The following is an 18,746-nucleotide window of genomic DNA, read 5'->3' on the forward strand; positions in this document are numbered from 1 at the left end:
CAGCTTTAATCATCGCTCCTGCATTCATCAGCATGTCTGAGCCTGAGGGGGAACGCAGGTCTTTTGTAATGTTAGCTCTTATCAGGGCATCCACACTGTCATTTTGAAAACAAAAATTTCACTATGTGTTCTCTCAGCTTGCACAGACACAATAATCAGACAATACAGAAATGTGATGGTCATCAGGAAAGCACTGAATCAGAAGAATTTTCAACCCAAATACACAAGTCATACAGATTATGGACACAAATATCTCAAATTAAAAATAGTTTTATTCATCAGCAACACATCTGAATTCATGCCTGGCACATTGTTCACCTTACAGGCTAATTCAGTGTCATCTACAGCACTTTGTTATACTCAGTATATCAATTTGGAATCGGAGGCATACACTTCACAGGTTGAGTTGTTTTGAGTCATCATGCAGTTTCCTAGTTTTAATGTATAACCTGCTGATAGAACAGCAAACTGCATTCACAAGCTACACTACACATGCACCTCTTGCTAATGCAGCACATCATGCATCCTGCAGCTTAACTGAACCTAGGAAGAGACAAAGTCTCAGCTGCTCTGTGGTACACAAGCTCATGTAGTTTGTTTTTTTTAGCGTGACAATCACATTCTGAAATAACACAAAAAACACTTGCTGAGTTTTGAATTAATGAAACCAACAATAACCTGCCCTGTCTGCATGGTCCCTCACACACAGCCTACTGGAAGTAATGCTCAGGAGGTTTGTCATCTCAGTCAGTCTATAAATCATGATGATATTCACCACACAAAAAAGAAAACGGAAACATGTAAGCAGGTCAAACTCTAGTTTGTGGAGATTCCTTCCATACAATAAGTAACACTTTAAATTTGTGGTCAAGTCCACTGCAGACAATATGTTTTATATCGGTCCAGTCATAGCAATTATTTGTCTGAAATCTGTCTCATTTTAAGTGCATTAACAATCTGAACCACCTCACATTCACTCTCAGTTAGTAAAAGGAAGCCACACACAAAATTAACCAGTTGAATAAATTATAATTATATTATAATTATAATCCCTGTCCCTGTGATAGGATCCGTAAAACAGTCACTGAGGCACTGTGAAGACTGACAATCAACATCTGAACCTCAGCTGTGAACAACAGGCCTTAGAGGGAGGTGTTCTTTTCAGCAGTGACGTTCAGATCGAGTTTTAAAGTGGTGCAGGAGGAACACAATCACTGAATATGCAGACACAAGCTTTACATTGACATTTTCCAGACAGAATGACCTGAAATATTACTTCACTTCATCAGAGCTACCTGTGACAATAGATCCAAATATGATTGCTTTAAAGAATGACAGACAAGAAGACACTACCTGTCTATTAAATAAGTATAATTCAATAAACTCATTATAGTGCGTTTGCTACCTCAGAGTTTTCTTCACCAGTGGGGCAGTTTTGGAAGAAATATAATGTGAGAAAAACAAAGTGACCTGTACAGAACTGCTACAAAGAGAAAGTCTTTTCAGTGAAGAGGAAAAACTCTAAATCACTGGATGCATCCACTTAGATGTTCAGTTTGTTCGTATTCATTTGTTCAACCTACAGTGCTTATATCAGCTTTCCTAAGCCAGTGTCTGTTCTGATCTGGGTTGCTAACCTTTGGGGACCACAAAAAAAACTTTGACAAAACAGTGTCACCATGAAGTGTTTGATCTTCTTCAGTAAATCATGTTTCCTCAATTGTCATGGATAGTTCTACATTTTAGGAAATATGCTTATGTCCCATCTTAACCTCTGTAGGATGAAATGATCAAGTGCTGACTTCCTGGAGTCTTTTTCAGTATTCAAACTGTAATGTCTTGTTTGAATTCAACATTAAGTTTGAAGTATTTTTAGTGTGGAAGCATTACAGGATCTACTCTGTAAATGACCAACGAAGATCGGGCTGTTTGCTGACTGAAAACTCACCGTCTGGCTGCAGGTGAGACAGTGGAGGCACCAGGAGTGAGGAGCAGTGTCTCTGACTGCCTACCCACTGAAGACACCAATGGATAGACATCGTTGGCCACACGGTCACAGTTCACAGCATCTCAGACTCAAGCATTAGACTAGATGTGTTGCATTCACATGAATTTGAATGAATTGCATGTTAGTTCAAATTTGTTCCAACTTGATTTGTTGAAAATGTGACGGCCTGACTTGGCAGCCTCATGGTAAGACGAGCCTCTAGAAGTAACTTTGCTTTTATCTGGTGCAGAGCCACCTGTACAAGTTGTCATTTATACACTTCCGTGTTTCTACAGATTAAAAAAAAACATTATAACATGCAGGCCAGCTGTTTCCCTCTTTTTCCAGTCTTCATGTTAAGTTAGGCTGGATCTTGGCATCGAGCTTCTCATCTCACTTTAAAAGTGAGTAACAGTATTTCTCAAAATGTGGAACTACTCCTTTAAAAGCTGAGCTTTAAAGCTCAAAGTCTTTGATCATATCAAATGATCTTCATGAAGAACTGCTTCTAAATTGACCTTGAGGTGAGAGTGATGTTATAAAACAACAAAGAATTTGGAAGAATAAGCCACTTTGCTCCGGAGTGTTTTGGAAGTCGATAAAACAAAAGTACCGGAGGATGTTGCTAATAAAAACTAACTTATTACAGAGCTGGTTTCTTTTAAAGACAAGAAACAAAGTGCAATCATTTGTGTCTTAATAAATGTGGCATTTCAGAAACGCTATCTGACCAATCACAGGAGCAAAGAGTTTGATTTTATTTCTTTTCTGAATGCACAGTCTACTAATTTTCTAATACTCCAACCTGAAAGAGTGGAACTGTGTGTCATCGCATCACTACAAACCACTCAGTGTCTTTTCCACTTTGATCATATAACTATATTACATGAACTAGCATTAAACCAGGAAACTGAGTTCAGTCAATTTGATGGCTTTAAACCACCCCCCTGTTCATGGCTTATTTGCTTAGAGGGTAAATTGGACAGAAAAGAAAATGGTTCACACATCTGAATACGAGCAAGGGACAAAACCAGGCCATGCTGAAAATGTAATATAGTAACCAAGGTTAAAGAATAAACAAGAACAAACTGAAAACAAAGGAACTGGCGAAGCCACTCCTCTTTCAGGGCTTCTCTTCTCCCTCTGCTTCTATCTCAACGTTCTCCAACAGGGTGTGCTTCTCATCCTCTGGGGTCAGAGTGACAGAGTTGAGGTGAAAAATGTGCCTTTAGGAAGAAAAAAAAGATAAAAAAGAGTTAGGTATGTTGAAGACAATCACGGGGGTCAGCTGCTCAGTTATATGGTTAATAACACCTTCTGGATATTCCAGCATATTATTTGTTCGCTCAAAATCCCGGTAAAACAAACTCACTTGTGTTCACAAGTTGGGAAGAACATGTCCAAGATCTTCACTATGACTGCTGATCCCACAACACCGATCACCACCACCCACATAACAAGGAAGAAGAGAGGCAGAGACTCGGAGCAGAAGCGCCTCAGACGCTCTCTCACTTGCTCCACCCACTGACACATGGCCTGAAGACAGGAGTGACACGAAGACGAGCATTTACTGCTGCCACACAGCTCTAATACCACTATACATATTACATGTAGTGTTTTCAAGCAGTGTCTGAAGATCTGTGTACAAGTTAAAGGGTAGAAAGCAAACCACACAAGAGATCATATGTCATAAACTGCATAAATGACCAAAGTCATTTGTATACTATATAAATATATATATATATATATATATATATATATATATATATATATATATGTGGTCTCTAATATATTTTGATGGTAAACAGCAGGATTTTCATGCACACCAACAGTGCCTTTTCAATGCTAATGTTATTCCTCTTTGAATTAGTGTTCTTACTGCTACTAGCTTCCATTTCTCACTGTCATTCTATGTCACGTTAGCTAACCAGAGCCAACAAAATGCAAGGAGTAGCACCACATACACACTGACCTCTAAAATATGATTTGACTTGTTTAAGCAAGTTCATATATTTTCAAATATATGTCCATATAGTACAACAATGTCCACATTGTGACATTACCATGACATTGTGGCAGTGTCTTCTGAACCCCCTGTTGTGCGTGCAGCCTCAATTGGCTGTTGAATGGGAAATCTGTCTCTCCATAGAGCAGAAACAATTATTTAGATTATTTTTCTGTCAACTGACTTATTGATTGCTTAACGAATCGTTTCTGTTCAGTTTGATATAGCTCCTGCTAGCGTGCCAAACACCTCTCAAAGCTTGCTTGCTTTGAAAATCATAACTATTCCCAGTTTCAAAACATCAGCAGCAGCCAGGGTGGAGATTTAGAGAGATTATCATGAGCTATAACAAACAGTGTACTTTTTATGTTGGTAAATCTAAAAAATTTAACCTACATCTGCAGAGTGTCACAGTGAAGCACATGAGTGACGTACTAGCCTGAGCTGGAGGACAAGCACTGCTTGTTTGTTGAAAGTTACAAGTTACACCAGTAAGCTGACTGTCCAACAACACCTACCACTGACAACTTCCTCCTGAAAGGCTTTACAACTCTGAGGCACTGTGTATGTCATCAAGTAGATCTGGCATCAGACTTTACTTACTGAGTAAGATGATATAAATTCTTTGGGTGGAGTTTCCATCTGAATCTGATCCGGCTGGCTTGGGTCTCGGTCATCAAGTCCATCATCATATCTGACATCATACAGGAGGTCCGGGTCCATACGCAGAGGAGTCTCTGGGAGCTTTCCAGGAGCTGCAGTCTCTTCCTGGGTGGTCTCTGTGTGCTTCAGGGGGTACTGGCTTGTGGTGTGAGAGATCAGCTGATCTTCATCTGATTTAAAAAGTGTAGAAGAAATATGAAAATAAAATGCTCTTGTGTATCTGCATGAAAATAATTAAGATCAGAAAAAGCACCATGTTTTCATACTTCTTCTAGGGTTTGGTGGATCTGTGACGACCACATCGTTCTCCCTGGGAACCCTGAAGATTTCACTGTGTCCAATGGGGTAAATATTGGTAAACTGAGCCAGCTTCTGGAAATCTGGGCTCATCAGTAGCTTCACCTCACACATGTCAGGCTGCTGTACCTAAATGTTCAAACCCAAAAAGTTTTTGTTTTACACAAGATATTACTGTAGTTGATTAGTCATGTGGTAAAAAGGCAAAAAAAACCCAAAACAAAGCAGTGTAATGTAAAATGAAAGATGACGTTGGCTACCATCAGTACATACATAAATACAGAACGCTTTATAATACTACAAACTAATCAGTAACACATTTAAATGACTTCAAGACATTTGAACGTTTTTTTTAACACACCCTCTCAGCAACTGGAACCAAGTTTTTTTGTGTGTGTGTGTGTACCTCTTTTCCCTCCATCTCTATTACTTCACTGAACACCTGCAGAGCCACCACCTCCTCTGAGTCGCTGTATAGCCGGTTCTGGCTCACCATCACCCGGGTGACAGTGGACACCAAGTCCCCAGATTCAAACTCACTGCTTCCATTGATGCTATCCACTGGAAAAACACAAGTCATTGCATTTATAAGCTTTTGAAATTTCTGGTTCAATTCATGTTTTCCATTTTAAGAATTAGACTTCAGTTCCTACTCTCACCCCTCAAATGAACAATAGTAACTACTCAAAAAAAATGCGATAATAAATTAAACATTCCAGTCATTACTCAAGGCAAATGCCAACAGCAAATTATTATCATTAATGATTAACCTATTGAATGTTTTAGATGTAACAATTAGACTTACATTTCAAACCACTGACAGTACAGTGAAATGATATGGAGAAAGGAAAACATCATTGAAATTTGAAATGAAGTAACAAGAATTGATTTGTAACAGGTGAACGATTTAAATTAGTGTTTTTGTCTGATTTTTGTATTATGGTTTAATATTTGGATTAATAATAACCAGTGAACATCTTAGTGATGTAAACAAAACTTACAGAGAAGTGCTTGACAGTTGAACCTGGTGACCCCTGATAGTTCTACTGGGATGTCATTGACCAACACCTGCTCTTCGCCCACTGATATGTTTAAATTGATCTGAAAGGAGAAATAACCGTGTTGAGGCGTAGCTGATTTTCGGATTTCGTAGTCATAGAAGAGGACACACCTCAATCTTGACTCTTGCTTATTAAGTTGACTTATACTGTACACCTGCAAGTTGTTGGAATCCTGCAACTGTGTGTCCGCCAATGTCCCTGCTGTCACGTTGATCAGGATATTTTCCTAAAGATCACATTTAAAAAAAACACAAAGAGACGTGAGGGTTAACACCACCATGATCGAGAATATGCCTCGAAGCTAACGCTATGCTAACAACAACAACATCATCATATTAGCTCAATAGATGCTGCCTTACCGTGTTCAGCTGCCTAGGTGACGACTCTGTGGACGTTACTAAGGCAAAAAGAAGACATACAAGACAAACCGCTGGCCCTGTCATTTCTATTTTGTGGCGACTTAACTCACCAGCAGCAAGATAGCCACTACAAAAACATTGAGCAAGACGCATGAATTGCGCATGCGTATAGAATATCCAACGGTCTTCTCGCGAGATTAGGAACATCAGCATGGCGGTGCTCCTCGAAACGACTCTGGGCGATATTGTTATTGATTTGTTTACAGAGGAAAGACCTAAAAGTAAGAAAACGAGGCCATGCGCATGTAACGGTAGCTAACTTCGCGTCCTGCTTTATGGTCGAATAGGCTAGCAAACTGAATAAGGATATGGACAGAATAAGGGTGTGCTAGCTATGGCTGTTAGCTTGTTTGCTTCTTTTAATTTGTTCATTTAACATTAGCTCACAGTTAGTTCACAAACAGTAACAATACTGGAATTCACCGACACAAACCATTACTCAGACTTATTTTTTTGACGCTAAGTAGACGCTAAATGTTATGAAGGTTTTGGGCTGTTGTATTCACTGTCGGCTTAATTTTAACCTCTGCGCTCTTTTCTTTTGCAGCATGCCTAAACTTTCTGAAATTATGCAAGATAAAATACTACAACTACTGCCTCATCCACAATGTCCAGGTAAAACTGAATGGTCCCTTGCACTGCTAGCAATTCAAACATGGCACAAACTCATCTCGACTTGCCTGAGGAGGGCGATATAGTCACAGACGAGATCTGAAAAGTCTAACTGAGGTTTCAGGCCGCAGTTCATACATTGACTTCATTTTTTTTTTTAGCTCATGGTCTGCAGATACTTTGGGCTTCTGAGCCCCAAAAGTCACAGCTGTACAAGATAGAACAGTAATACAGTAGACAAAGTACAGTATACAGACAGGATAGTTCTGAAAGCTGAGGATTAGTAGTGAGTGCCTTGGGTTCTTGTAGCAACCTAATGCCCCAGTGCTCATTTCATTTAATCATCTGAAGTGTCACATAATTCAAGCCAAACAAAGATCAATGTATGCAAAGATACACTTCACCTGTGTGGAGAAGACATGGGCCTTTAAGTAAGTTAATTGTACTTAATTGAATTTTATATACTCGTTGTTTTGAGACCTTTGTGACTGTGACTGCATTGCTTTTCCTCTCACATAGTGCTTCTAACTTTGAAGTCAAGTAATGGGTAATTCAATATTATGTTATGCTTTGTTCATTATCTTTCTGTCAGATGTATTGTAACAAAATTCCTAAATTGAATTATTGTGGTTGATGTTCCTCATTTGACCAACTACATCAGTGGTTGATACTGAAAATCTTCACAGTCCTGCCTCTGGTTCTGGTGAAGATACTGTGCCGTCCTTATTCAGCTTTGAAACAGTCTATATGTAACAATGTGTTTGTCTCCTCTTCAGAGAGACTTCATTGTGCAGACTGGAGATCCCACTGGTACCGGCCGTGGTGGTGAATCTGTCTATAGGTCAGTCATCAGCATCACTACTGTTCACTTTTTTGATACCACAAGTTTAACATATTTTTTCCTCTGTTTATGATTAGTAAACTCTATGGGGACCAGGCCTGCTTTTTTGATACAGAGAAAGCGCCACGCATCAAACACAAAAAGAGGGGGACTGTATCGATGGTGAACAATGGAAATGATCAGCATGGTTCCCAGGTGAATAACACAAACACTCACATTGACATTTAATTTAGGTCCAGATCAGACACAACAGAAAAACATTGCCATATCGTTTTTAGTTATTCTAGTTGGATGGTGTTCCCAATAAACCAAGTTCAAAATAATTTGTGTATCATGTATACCATAAATCTGCTGGTCACCTGAAGAGAACCTGGGCCATCCTCATTATTTCAAACTGAAATACTGGCTATGTCCATGATGACAATGTAATACTGTACATTTGATAATGTTTCATCATGTTTTATAAATCTTTGGTGTGATAGATGTTATGGCAAGTGTTGTACAGTGTTTCTCCTTTTTTTAAGCATTAACCATATCTAATTTAGAGATAAAAATTTCCCAGCAAGATGTCTTATATGATGTATTTAATCTGTCCTTAGTTCCTTATTACCACTGGTGAGAACCTGGACTATTTGGATGGAGTCCATACTGTGTTTGGGGAAGTTACAGAAGGCATGGATGTGTTGGCCAAAATCAATGAGACCTTTGTTGACAAGGACTTCGTCCCATTTCAGGATATCAGGTGAGGTGAATGAAATTGTGTTTGTAGTTTATGACACTTGTGTTGCCAGTGTCAAAGGTTTGACTCCCACTTGACCAACAATAAAAAAAATAAACATTATGCACTTTGGATCTGTTTTCATTGAATGTTGCCATTGTTGTCATTTCTCAGAAAGAAACTTGGAGCATTCAGTTTTACAAAAATGAGAAAAGAATGCAATTTTTTTTTCAGGATAAACCACACAGTGATCCTGGAAGACCCATTTGATGACCCTCCTGAACTGCCAGTCCCCGATCAGTCGCCTGAGCCCACCAAAGAGCAGCTAGATGTGAGTACACTGCCACTGTTTGACACATTAAAGAGAACACTGCCTATGTGATACAAAGTTTGTATACAGGTGTTACAGGCCCTTGATACATACGGGTTCAAAAAGTTGGGACAGCGACAGCTTACGTTACATTAGCCTCAGTCTCCAACCCTGCAGTCATTAATCAAGTTGCATTGTGGGTAATGTAAACTGCTGCAAGAATCATTTAATCTTCTTGTTGAACTAAAGTGAATCTAAATTTTTGACTCAGTCAGCAGTGGAACACATTCAGTTCTTGATGACATAAACTTCAGTGAGTCAAACAGTGCTATAGGACTGTAATGTTAAATTGGTGGAGAACTCATTTAAAAAAAAGTTCTAAAGGTTCCTGCAAGTCAATATAAAACTGTTCCTTCGGGTTACCCAAAAACAGATACTCTGTCCAAACCAAGGTGATGCATGCTCCTAAAACCTTTATTGGATGAATACAGATGAAAAAATGTAAACGATACATGTATTTACAGTTTATACTCTGTGCAGAGTGGCAGAATCGGAGCAGATGAAGCCATCGATGATACGGATGGGAAAGGGGCCGATGAGCTTGAGGAGAGACTGAAGGAGAAAGAGGCCAAGACTCGGGCCATCCTGCTAGAGATGGTGAGAAGAAGGAATGTGCTCTCAACTTTCTGCTTAAGTTTCCAAAGATGCAGTATGAGACACATCAGACTTTTCTACACCACTCTGTCCCACATTCCTCCAGGTAGGTGACCTGCCAGATGCAAATGTGAAGCCTCCAGAGAACGTTCTGTTTGTGTGCAAACTGAACCCGGTGACCACAGACGAGGACCTGGAAATCATCTTCTCCCGTTTTGGATCCATAAAGAGGTGACACTAAACTGCAATTCCTCTATAATGCCAGTTTGTTTATAAAAAAATTGTTTCTGTGGAATGTGATATGAGCTAACATTTGGCTGTAGAGCCGTGTTATATTTTGACCATACCTGCTAATAAATTCCTTATGCTACTCTGTTTTGTCTAGTTGTGAGATCATCAGAGACTGGAAAACTGGAGATTCCCTGTGTTACGCCTTTATTGAGTTTGAAAAGGTGAGCATCTCATGTGTCTGTATTAGGGAGGCCTGATTGATCGGCAGCTGAACATTATCAGCCGATTCTTATTAAAAACATGTGCTCGGGAGATTGTTATAGTTACTTCTAGTTACCGGTCACATTCAAACTGATCACCTGTAGTTAATATTCTGGTGAGGCACTGTGTGCTGTGTAGTGTGGTCCTGCCTCCCACCTTGTTCACTGCAAAGGAGCGTGATAAGCCACCAAAACAAAACAATATGTCAGCCGTGTGGAACTTTTGTGAAACACCATCTGCAACACATTCCATGATAAAATACCTCGTAGGGTAAGATGAAATACACGCAGGGCTGCAGGCCATATTTATTTTCTTTGTTACAGTTTGAATGCAGCCTGTATCTGACTTGAAATCCTTTTCTTCTTTAGTTTGCATAATGTAACTGAGTTCGTGTTCTGAGACATATTGCCTTTCATTTATTAGACTATTTGCACTGCTTAGCCCATTAAATAGGCGTAATAATTTTTTTTCAGTCTGTTAATTGTGTTAATTCCCATAAATTAACACATGTAATTAATTAATTATTACATTGTGTAATTCAGGTACTTACTGTGGGATACTTGATGACATTTTGTGAAGGAGGACTCACTACACTACAGAGCTAAGCAGACTGACCAACCGCTAAGCCAGCTGCTATAACAAAACACAAAAAATGATCGGTATCAGCCATGGCTTGGCCGATCTCACTCATAGATGATCTGTTTCAGAGGCAAAAAATATAAATATATATACACTCACTGGACACTTTATTAGGTACACTTGCTCAACTGCTCGTTAACGCAAATATATCAGCCAACTCAGTGCATTTACACATGTAGACATTCGGATGGTAGGGTCAGAATTTGGTGTCAACAACATGAAAGCATGGATCCATCCTGCCTTGTATCAACGGTTCAGGCTGGTGGTGTTGGTGTAATGGTGTGTGGGGGATATTTTCTTGGCACACTTTGGGCCCCTTAGTACCAACTGTGCATTGTTTAAACACCACTGCCTATCTGAGTATTGTTGCTGACCATGTCCATCCCTTAATGAACACAATGAACCATCTTCTGATGCTGCTTCCACCAGGATAACGCAAAGCTCACATCATCTCAAACTGGTTTCTTGAACATGACAATGAGTTCACTGAACTCAAATGGCTCCACAGTCACCAGATCTCAGTCCAACAGAGAACCTTCGGGATCTGGTGGAACAGGAGATTCACATCATGGATGTGCAGCCGACAAATCTGCAGCAACTGTGTGATGCTGTCATGTCAATGTGGACCAAAATCTCTGAGGAATGTTTCCAGCACCTTGTTGAATCTGTTCCACAAAGAATTAAGTCAGTTCTGAAGGCGAAAGGGGTCCGACCTGGTACTAACCTGGTACTTACAACCTAATAAAGTGGCCAGTGAATGTATATGACATACAACATCTGAATATGTGTACAGGTGCTACACTTGTGAGTGCAAAGTATGTGGGGATGTGTTTACTGTTCAAAGGAATAGTTCAACTTTTTGGGAAATATGTTAACTCTGTCAATCTCAAAGCTGTAGTCAGAACATGGTCACCTTTCGCATGTAGATTGTTGGTGGGAGCTGAGACTGAAATCAAGCCTGTGTTAAAACAACCCAGGGGGCTGTGTTGATGAGGGCATGTTTCAGTTCCACCTCAGTCTAAATGGCAGCTGTTAACTCTGAGCCATGTGAGCTTTTTTGTGCATAAACTAACAGTGAAACAACACATTTGGAGCTATGGCTAAAAGGGCTAATTCCCACACAGTTCTTTCTATAAACCTACTCAAATTAAAGCTGATACTTGGGACTTAAATCCATCATTCCATTAACCATGATTTTATTTCAAATTGAATGTGCTGAAGTGCAAAGCCTGAAGAACAGAAAATGTATAAGTGTCCAAATATGTCCAGTCTTTACAGTATGACATTAGGAAAACCACCTGCATGATATGAGTAATGAAAATCAGTTTTTAATTTATGAACGCCACTGTTCATCACAAGGGTTATCACATGGAGTCAGTATGATAAGTAGAAATTATATTCATAGTTTACGAGAGGTATTTACCACTTTCCTGGCTGTTCAAGAGCAACTTACTTGTGGTAAGTCTATGAACTTTCACCTTTACAAAGTAATGAGTAAGTCCATATGCAGCATTAGTTTTGTCACTGTTAGAACTATAGTAAGTCTGTGGTCTATGTGATCTGGAGAAGGGATGCAGGTTTTGCCCTCTGCTGTCTGGTCTTCTGAAGACCTTCATGAACTGCATTTATAGAAGGAGGCAGCTCCTGAAAGAGGAGAGGCCAGTATCAAAACTGATAGTGCTCGACAATTTGAGATGCAGTGAATAATTAAACCATTAGAGGGCACTGGGCCAATTGTTACAGATAACACAGGTTTTCACTCAGACTTAAAGCAGTGACATCAGAAATATAATAAAGTGAATTGATGAAGTATAATAAATTGTCCTTGTAAATGAGCCAAAAAGCTGTAATTGTGACTGTAAAAGATAAACGGCAGCCAAAGGTTTTTCCACATGAGGAGCAGGAGCATACTTTCTCCAGATACAGGGGTTTTACTGCTGCAGACAATTGCCTCTTACATACATTTTCAACAATTAATATGTACTTTTTAAACTCTGGTTTTTCATACCAGGCCGACCATGTCAGACGGGACAAAGAGACTGCCCCTCCCATCAGTGTGAGGCAGTTCTTAGCATCTGGTTGAAGCAGTGGTTTGACACTTTAGATGAAGCATCTCTTCCAGTGAAGGCCTTGCTTGTTCTCAGACATCTGTTTCTTTGGAAATAGTTCATTCTATTGTTCTGTATCCCCCATTAATGATTTGCAGGAAGCCTTTGAAAGGAGCTTGATTTCATTTAGAATTTTTCTTAATTCCCAGTCTTTGAATGTTGAGCTTGGGATAAGATAACATGAAAGTTAGTCAGTAAAACAGCACAAGTTCTGATCTTGATTTTGTTTTTCAGCCAGTCAGTCAAAATTGAAGGTATATACTTCGTACTTAAACATAATGGATGTAAAAATTTAGAGTTGCAGCAATTAGCCACTTCATTGATAGGTGATTGACAGGAATTGCCAGTTTAAAAATTGATATTTAAGTAATTTTCTTTAAGCAAATAGTCTCAACTCTATGAGGATATCATCTTAGACTTGTGTAAATTGTGATAGCCATTTTTTTAACAACTATTGACATTTTATTAATTTATCTGCAGATGAATGAATAATGAAAATAAGTTGCAGCTCTAACTACCTTTTTTTACCCCCTTGTTTCATTTGTGTCTCCACAGCAAGAAGATTGTGAAAAGGCTTACTTCAAAATGGACAATGTTCTGATTGATGATCGACGCATTCATGTGGACTTCAGCCAGTCAGTGGCAAAGATCAAATGGAAGGGGAAAGGTACTCATACTGAAGCACTGTGTAAACTTGGTGTCTGTATGTAGTGTTACTGTGCTGCTTAGTTACATAAGCAGAGATCTCGACAGTCATGAGCTCTTTTTCCTAGGTGGGAAGTACACTAAAGATGACTTCAAAGCGTATGAGAAGGACTTGGAGAACCGATCCAAACTGACTCTCAAGGACCAGGCAAAGCCTAAACAAGAGTATCCTTATGTGTTCAGTTTCTGGTTTTTCCACTTCATGTTAAAACATATCACTGAAGCTTCTGTTGTGGGCGTGATCCACCTTTTTCTACCCGCTGTTTTGGCAAACCTCTTACCATTGCCTGTCTCAACTTCCTGGAGATTTCCATAATTTTTCCCAAAAGTTCCAAGTATGACCTGCTAATCGAGGAGGAACAGGAGGCAACGAGCCACTGGCAGCCGGAGAAGAAGCACAAGGAAAAGAGGCACCATCATCATTCGGACGATGAGGACAGCAGGAAGTCCAAAAAGCCCAAGGTACAGTGCCTTGAAAAAGTATTCATACCCCTTGAACTTTTTCACATTTGCCACCTTACAACCACAAACTTAAATATTTTTTTATTGAGATTTTATTTGATAAACCAACACAAAGTAGCACATAATTGTAAATTGGAACGGAAATGCTACATGGTTTTCAAAATTTTAAGCAAATAAAAATCTGAAAAATGTGGTGTGCATATGTATTCAGCCCCCCTGCGTCAATACTTTGTAGAGCCACCTTTTGCTGCAATTACAGCTGCGAGCCTTTTGGGGTATGTCTCTACCAGCTTTGCACATCTAGACACTGAAATCTTTGCCCATTCTTCTTTGCAAAATCGCTCAAGCTCAACCAGATTGGCTGGAGAGCGTCTGTGAACAGCCATTTTCAAGTCTCAATGGGATTTAGGTCTGGACTTTGACTGGGCCATTCTAACACATGAATATTCTTTGATTTTAACCATTCCATTGTAGCTCTGGCTTTATGTTTAGGGTCATTGTCTTGCTGGAAGATGAATCTCCTTCCCAGTCTCAAGTCTTTTGCAGCCTCCAACAGGTTTTCTTCCAGGATTGCCCTGTATTTAGCTCCATCCATCTTCCCATCAACTCTGACCAGCTTCCCTGTCCCTGCTGAAGAAAAGCACCCCCACAGCATGATGTTGCCACCACCACGTTTCACAGTGGGGATGGTGTGTTCAGGGTGATGAGCAGTGTTAGTTTTCCGCCAAACATAGCGCTTTGCATTTAGGCCAAAAAGTTCAACTTTGGTCTCATCTGACCAAAGCACCTTCTTCCACATGTTTGTGGCGTCCCCTACATAGCTTGTGGCAAACTGCAAACGGGACATCTTATGCCTTTCTTTCAATAATGGCTTTCTTCTTGCCACTCTTCCATGAAGGCCAGATTTGTGAAGTGCACGACTTATAGTTGTCCTGTGGACAGATTCTCCCACCTGAGCTGTGGATTTCTGCAGCTCCTCCAAAGTGACCATGGGCCTCTTGGCTGCTTCTCTGACCACTGCTCTCCTCGCTCGCTCTATCAGTTTAGGTGGACGACCATGTCTTGGTAGGTTTGCAGTTGTGCCATACTTTTTCCATTTTTGGATGATGGATTGAACGGTGCTCCTTGAGATGTTCAAAGCTTGGGATATTTTTTTATAACCTAACCCCCGCTTTAAACTTCTCCACAACTTTATCCCTGACCTGTCTGGTGAGTTCCTTGGTCTTCATGATGCTGTTGTTCACTAGTGTTCTCTAACAAACCACTGAGGCCTTCACAGAACAGGTGGATTTACACTGAGAGTAAATTACACACAGGTGGACTCTATTTACTAATTAGGTGACTTCTGAAGGCAACTGATTGCACTGGATTGTATTTACATTGTATTTGTATTCATCAGAGTGCAGGGGGCTGAATACATATGCACACCACACTTTTCAGATTTATATTTGCTTAAAATTTTGAAAACTATATATCATTTTCATTCCACTTCACAATTATGTGCTACTTTGTGTTGGTTTATCACATAAAATCTCAACAAAATACATTAAAGTTTGTGACTGTAAGGTCACAAAATGTGAAAAAATTCAAGGGGTATGAATACTTTTTCAAGGCACTGTACCTTCACTGTGTAGTCTCTTTACCTTTACCCTCCGAAGGGAACACTAGAGCCAACACTACGTTATTGCAATGATAATATGATGAGGATTTATCTGATTCACTGACAGCACTGGAGCTGAGAGCGTCTGAGCAGCCAACAGGTTACACTGCTCTCCATCTACATCACCAGTCTCTGTGCTTCTATCAGTTAGTTTAGTGATAAGACTCTTTATAGTTTGCAGCACCTTGTGATGGAATCACAGCAGCTGTGACACCCATCAGCATGTTGACCTTCCAACCCAGGAGTGCTCAGTAGGCACTGCTACTTTACTTAATATTATTATTATTATTATTGTTATTATTTATTAATTATTACTGCTTTATTACAGGAATAGTCAGTGATTCAACAAGATGAGGTTCAACCCAGGGGGCTTTTCAGCTGATATTTTGAATCATCACGGTTTAGGGGACAGCCCTGTTTCACACAGCCTCTCGTCTCTTCAGCCTTTAGCAGTCTGTAAGAAGTTGTGTCTGTTGTGAAACTGGTTCTCTCACAGTTGCAGATGCTGTTGTTTGCTGCTCATGGTTTAGTAATGGTGTCAGTCATGTAGACTGGAATCACAAAGGTCTTCACTCTAATTAGCTGAATAATGAACCTGCCAGTCACACATCAAAGGCAACGCCTAGGGAGGAGCTGTTACCATATTTAGCTCTGTCCCTGTCTGTAATGAAACCATGTACTCCAAAGCTGGGTTTAATTTGACACTGACAATAGTTTCAACTTGTTTAGTAAACAGTTGCAGTTAATCGTTAGTTGTTAATACATCTAGAGACACAGACAAATACAGAAGCAGGTTTACTGATTTATCTGGATTATTGTTGAACACCTCCCTCAGACATGGAACAATGACGCATGTTGAAGAACTGTTCCACATAACTCAGTAAACCTGATTCTCTCAACAGGTCCCTGCATGCACAGATGTTCACACACAAGTACGCAAACAGTCTCCATCTCGCTTTCTCTAGAGGTCAGCCAGAGAAGTAGAGGGACTGGCTGTGAAATAAGTGAATATTTAAAAGTCTAAAAATGTGTTTATTGATTTGTTTTGTTTTGTACTTTCATACTTTATGAATTGGCAGGAAATTGTGAGGTAGAGAGACAAATAATGAGGAGCCCCACCTGCAGTCAAACCAGTGACATGGTGATCACAGGATGTAGTCGACCCCGACATTCTTGGAAAGGATTTTGAAAATGAAATTTATATGGTGTTTATTATGCGTTATGTCTCTCTTTTTTTTTTTTTTTTTTTTTTTGGTGTAAAATCCAGTGCAGAGCAGCTAAAACTGGACTAATGTGCTCTCTCCTCTTCGTTCTGGTTAACAGCTGAGCTGCAGAGTCTCAGACTCAGGCTTAATCCAGGGAATTCATTCCACCAGGTTATTAAGCAGCATTTCTCTAAGTATATATCAGGTTCCACAGCTGTTTGTCGGGCTCCTGTGGGTCAGGATAAAGCAGCGCTGGTTGAAGGCAGGAGGTGGTGAATTTTGTCTCTACGGGAGGGGCCACAACTTGAATGCGAAAAAAAGTGTTTCCTTTTTTCAATTTTGCGAAACACCTCGTGAAGTTATACTTCTTTTTATACTTACTTTTTTACGAAATTCACGTCTTTCCATTACTCGTTTTTAAGTTTGTCGTTTCAAATTGTGCATTAAGCAGATTAATGGAAACATGCACAATGTGTCAGCATGCACAACACCAGAACCCTGAAACTGAAGCAGCATTTAGCTAGCATTGATTTTATTATTTACACCTGTGTTCTTCCTGCTATGTAATGCCAAAATGTTTTCTGTTGGATAAAGGAAGATGATTGGTCTGATCAAAAGTTTCTCTTTTTAGTTATACATATACATAGTAGCTTGTGCTATGAAGTCACCAGTGATGATGCACTGTTTCCAGAAAGTAACAGCTTTTCCAGTAAGTTGAGATCAACCCCCATTTCATGGACACTGAGAAGGTGCTGTGGTAAACCTGGGCATCCACAGTGACAGCAGAGGCTTGTCCACTACAGAGCACCACTGACAGTTTGCACAGAAGTGTCTGAGAAGTCTGACAGTGTGTCATCATTACATTATCACATAGTTACAAGATACTTTCTTAGAAATTTAACATAGTAAGTTGTTATTATTATAATTATTATTATTATTACTACATTTAAACTTAAAAAACATATGGTAAAAATGAGCCTCAGTACAAAGTAGATTTGAAAACTCATTCAGCCCATGTGATTGTTATATTTTTAATAAGACAGTGTTAACCTCCCCTTTATAGTATTCCCTGCCTCGGTCCATACCAAGGGAATCCTGGGTATAGTCTTGAACACAACCTTACTTGCTTATCTTGACAAACTGTGTATTTCTTTTCAACGTCAGCACTCACATCTTCTCTCACATGTCCAGGACAGTGAGGAGAGCCGGCGAGATAGAAAAGTGGACCGCCAGCGCTCCCGCTCCAGAGATAGGGATCACAAACACAGCAAGTCCCGGGTGAAACATGGGAAAGAGGGACGCAACAAAGGCCACAGCTACAAGGACAGGAGTCGCAGCCACTCCCCAAAGAAGTCCAAGGATAAAGAGAGGAGCAGATACAGATGAGGGGTGTGGGGAAGAAAGGAGGTTCATCTTGATCTTATTGAAGGTCTGTGTGACACAGAAGAGATCACTGTATTCTGCATAAATAATATGGCATCTAAATGCTCCCAAGCCTAAGCTACTGGTTTGTCCACCTGACCTTCATTTTTAGAAAAAATCACATGATTTTCACATCCTTGTCACATTGTCTTCATGACAAAATGTTTTGAGAAATGTTTTCTATGTGTATATTAAAATTATTGCACAAAATGAGACAGCTGTTTTCTCATTTTTATCAGTTCTTTTTTTCATTTGAATACTACAACAGACTTCCCTGTCTAAATGTTACTCACTTCCTCTGCACCTTGCTCTTCCCCTTACATGCCCAATTTAGAACAAAGGTGGAAGATATAAATGTCTCACCTTTGGCCTTAGTTTCTAACAGGTGGGGTTTTTCGCATTAATTCTGTGGGTATGGAAAATCGCCAGGTGGAGTGTATCTGCACAGTGCTAAGGGAATTCACTGGTGTCTCCCACCACCCACAT

At 39.8% G+C, this 18,746-nt stretch overlaps 2 protein-coding genes across 5 annotated transcripts; one reads left to right on the forward strand and one right to left on the reverse strand.

Annotated features, from left to right (window-relative positions):
* Window positions 1-254: 254 nt before the first annotated feature.
* On the reverse strand, window positions 255-6,532 carry ginm1 (glycoprotein integral membrane 1). Of its 3 annotated transcripts, XR_011691044.1 has the most exons (9): window positions 6,373-6,531; window positions 6,168-6,239; window positions 5,954-6,053; window positions 5,359-5,513; window positions 4,922-5,081; window positions 4,596-4,825; window positions 3,360-3,523; window positions 1,004-3,213; window positions 255-966 (listed from the first exon to the last, which is right to left on the reverse strand). XR_011691044.1 is itself a non-coding variant. In XM_071478414.1 (8 exons), the coding sequence occupies exons 1-8, from the start codon at window positions 6,523-6,525 to the stop codon at window positions 3,111-3,113; spliced, it is 1,137 nt and encodes a 378-aa protein (XP_071334515.1). In that variant the 5' UTR covers window positions 6,526-6,531; the 3' UTR covers window positions 255-3,110. The 3 variants fall into 3 exon arrangements, 2 of the variants coding, with proteins under 2 accessions (XP_071334515.1, XP_071334516.1); XM_071478414.1 differs by having other exon boundaries at window positions 255-3,213; XM_071478415.1 differs by lacking the exon at window positions 3,360-3,523 and having other exon boundaries at window positions 255-3,213; window positions 6,373-6,532.
* ppil4 (peptidylprolyl isomerase (cyclophilin)-like 4) lies at window positions 6,520-18,473 on the forward strand. Of its 2 annotated transcripts, none has more exons than XM_071478412.1 (13): window positions 6,520-6,653; window positions 6,980-7,047; window positions 7,821-7,885; window positions 7,963-8,080; window positions 8,485-8,627; window positions 8,838-8,934; window positions 9,454-9,570; window positions 9,674-9,798; window positions 9,953-10,019; window positions 13,362-13,473; window positions 13,580-13,676; window positions 13,841-13,973; window positions 18,030-18,473. In XM_071478412.1, the coding sequence occupies exons 1-13, from the start codon at window positions 6,584-6,586 to the stop codon at window positions 18,222-18,224; spliced, it is 1,407 nt and encodes a 468-aa protein (XP_071334513.1). In that variant the 5' UTR covers window positions 6,520-6,583; the 3' UTR covers window positions 18,225-18,473. The 2 variants fall into 2 exon arrangements, with proteins under 2 accessions (XP_071334513.1, XP_071334514.1); XM_071478413.1 differs by having other exon boundaries at window positions 18,035-18,174.
* Window positions 18,474-18,746: the final 273 nt, after the last annotated feature.

Source organism: Trachinotus anak, unplaced genomic scaffold (genome assembly GCF_046630095.1).
Source record: "Trachinotus anak isolate AG129_WGS33_773 ecotype Australia unplaced genomic scaffold, CSIRO_AGI_Tana_v1 ptg000005l, whole genome shotgun sequence".
Lineage (NCBI taxonomy): Eukaryota > Metazoa > Chordata > Actinopteri > Carangiformes > Carangidae > Trachinotus > Trachinotus anak.